Source organism: Capsicum annuum, chromosome 3, assembly GCF_002878395.1.
Source record: "Capsicum annuum cultivar UCD-10X-F1 chromosome 3, UCD10Xv1.1, whole genome shotgun sequence".
Lineage (NCBI taxonomy): Eukaryota > Viridiplantae > Streptophyta > Magnoliopsida > Solanales > Solanaceae > Capsicum > Capsicum annuum.
Genome location: NC_061113.1, coordinates 12,203,438 through 12,203,817, shown reverse-complemented (window position 1 = coordinate 12,203,817; position 380 = coordinate 12,203,438). Strand labels below are relative to the sequence as shown.

Here is a 380-nt window from a genome sequence, read left to right as displayed (position 1 = left end):
GGGGGAGGAATAGGTGGAGGCATTGGTAAAGGTGGTGGCATTGGCGGAGGAGCTGGTGGCGGTGCAGGAGGCGGGGGTGGAATAGGTGGAGGCATTGGTAAAGGTGGCGGCATTGGAGGTGGAGCGGGGGGAGGTGCAGGAGGCGGTATTGGCGGGGGAGCTGGAGGTGGAAAAGGAGGAGGAATTGGTGGTGGTGCTGGTGGAGGAGCGGGTGGTGGCATTGGAGGAGGAATAGGAGAAGGTGGTGGCATTGGTGGAGGAGTTGGTGGTGGTGCTGGAGGTGGTATTGGCAAAGGTGGGGGCATTGGTGGTGGTGGTGGTGTAGGTGGAGGTGCCGGTGGTGGTGTAGGAGGTGGAATTGGCAAGGGTGGTGGCATTGG

The 380-nt window shown here is 61.8% G+C and overlaps 1 protein-coding gene across 1 annotated transcript in view; it reads left to right on the top strand.

Annotated features, from left to right (window-relative positions):
* LOC107864212 (glycine-rich cell wall structural protein) overlaps positions 1 to 375 on the top strand; it is a gene marked incomplete at its 3' end in the record, with an annotated part of 709 nt that extends 334 nt beyond the window's left edge. The window contains 1 exon segment of the mRNA XM_016710518.2: positions 1 to 375. Coding sequence (XP_016566004.2) covers positions 1 to 375 — 375 coding nt within the window.
* Between the last annotated feature and the right edge of the window lie 5 nt (positions 376 to 380).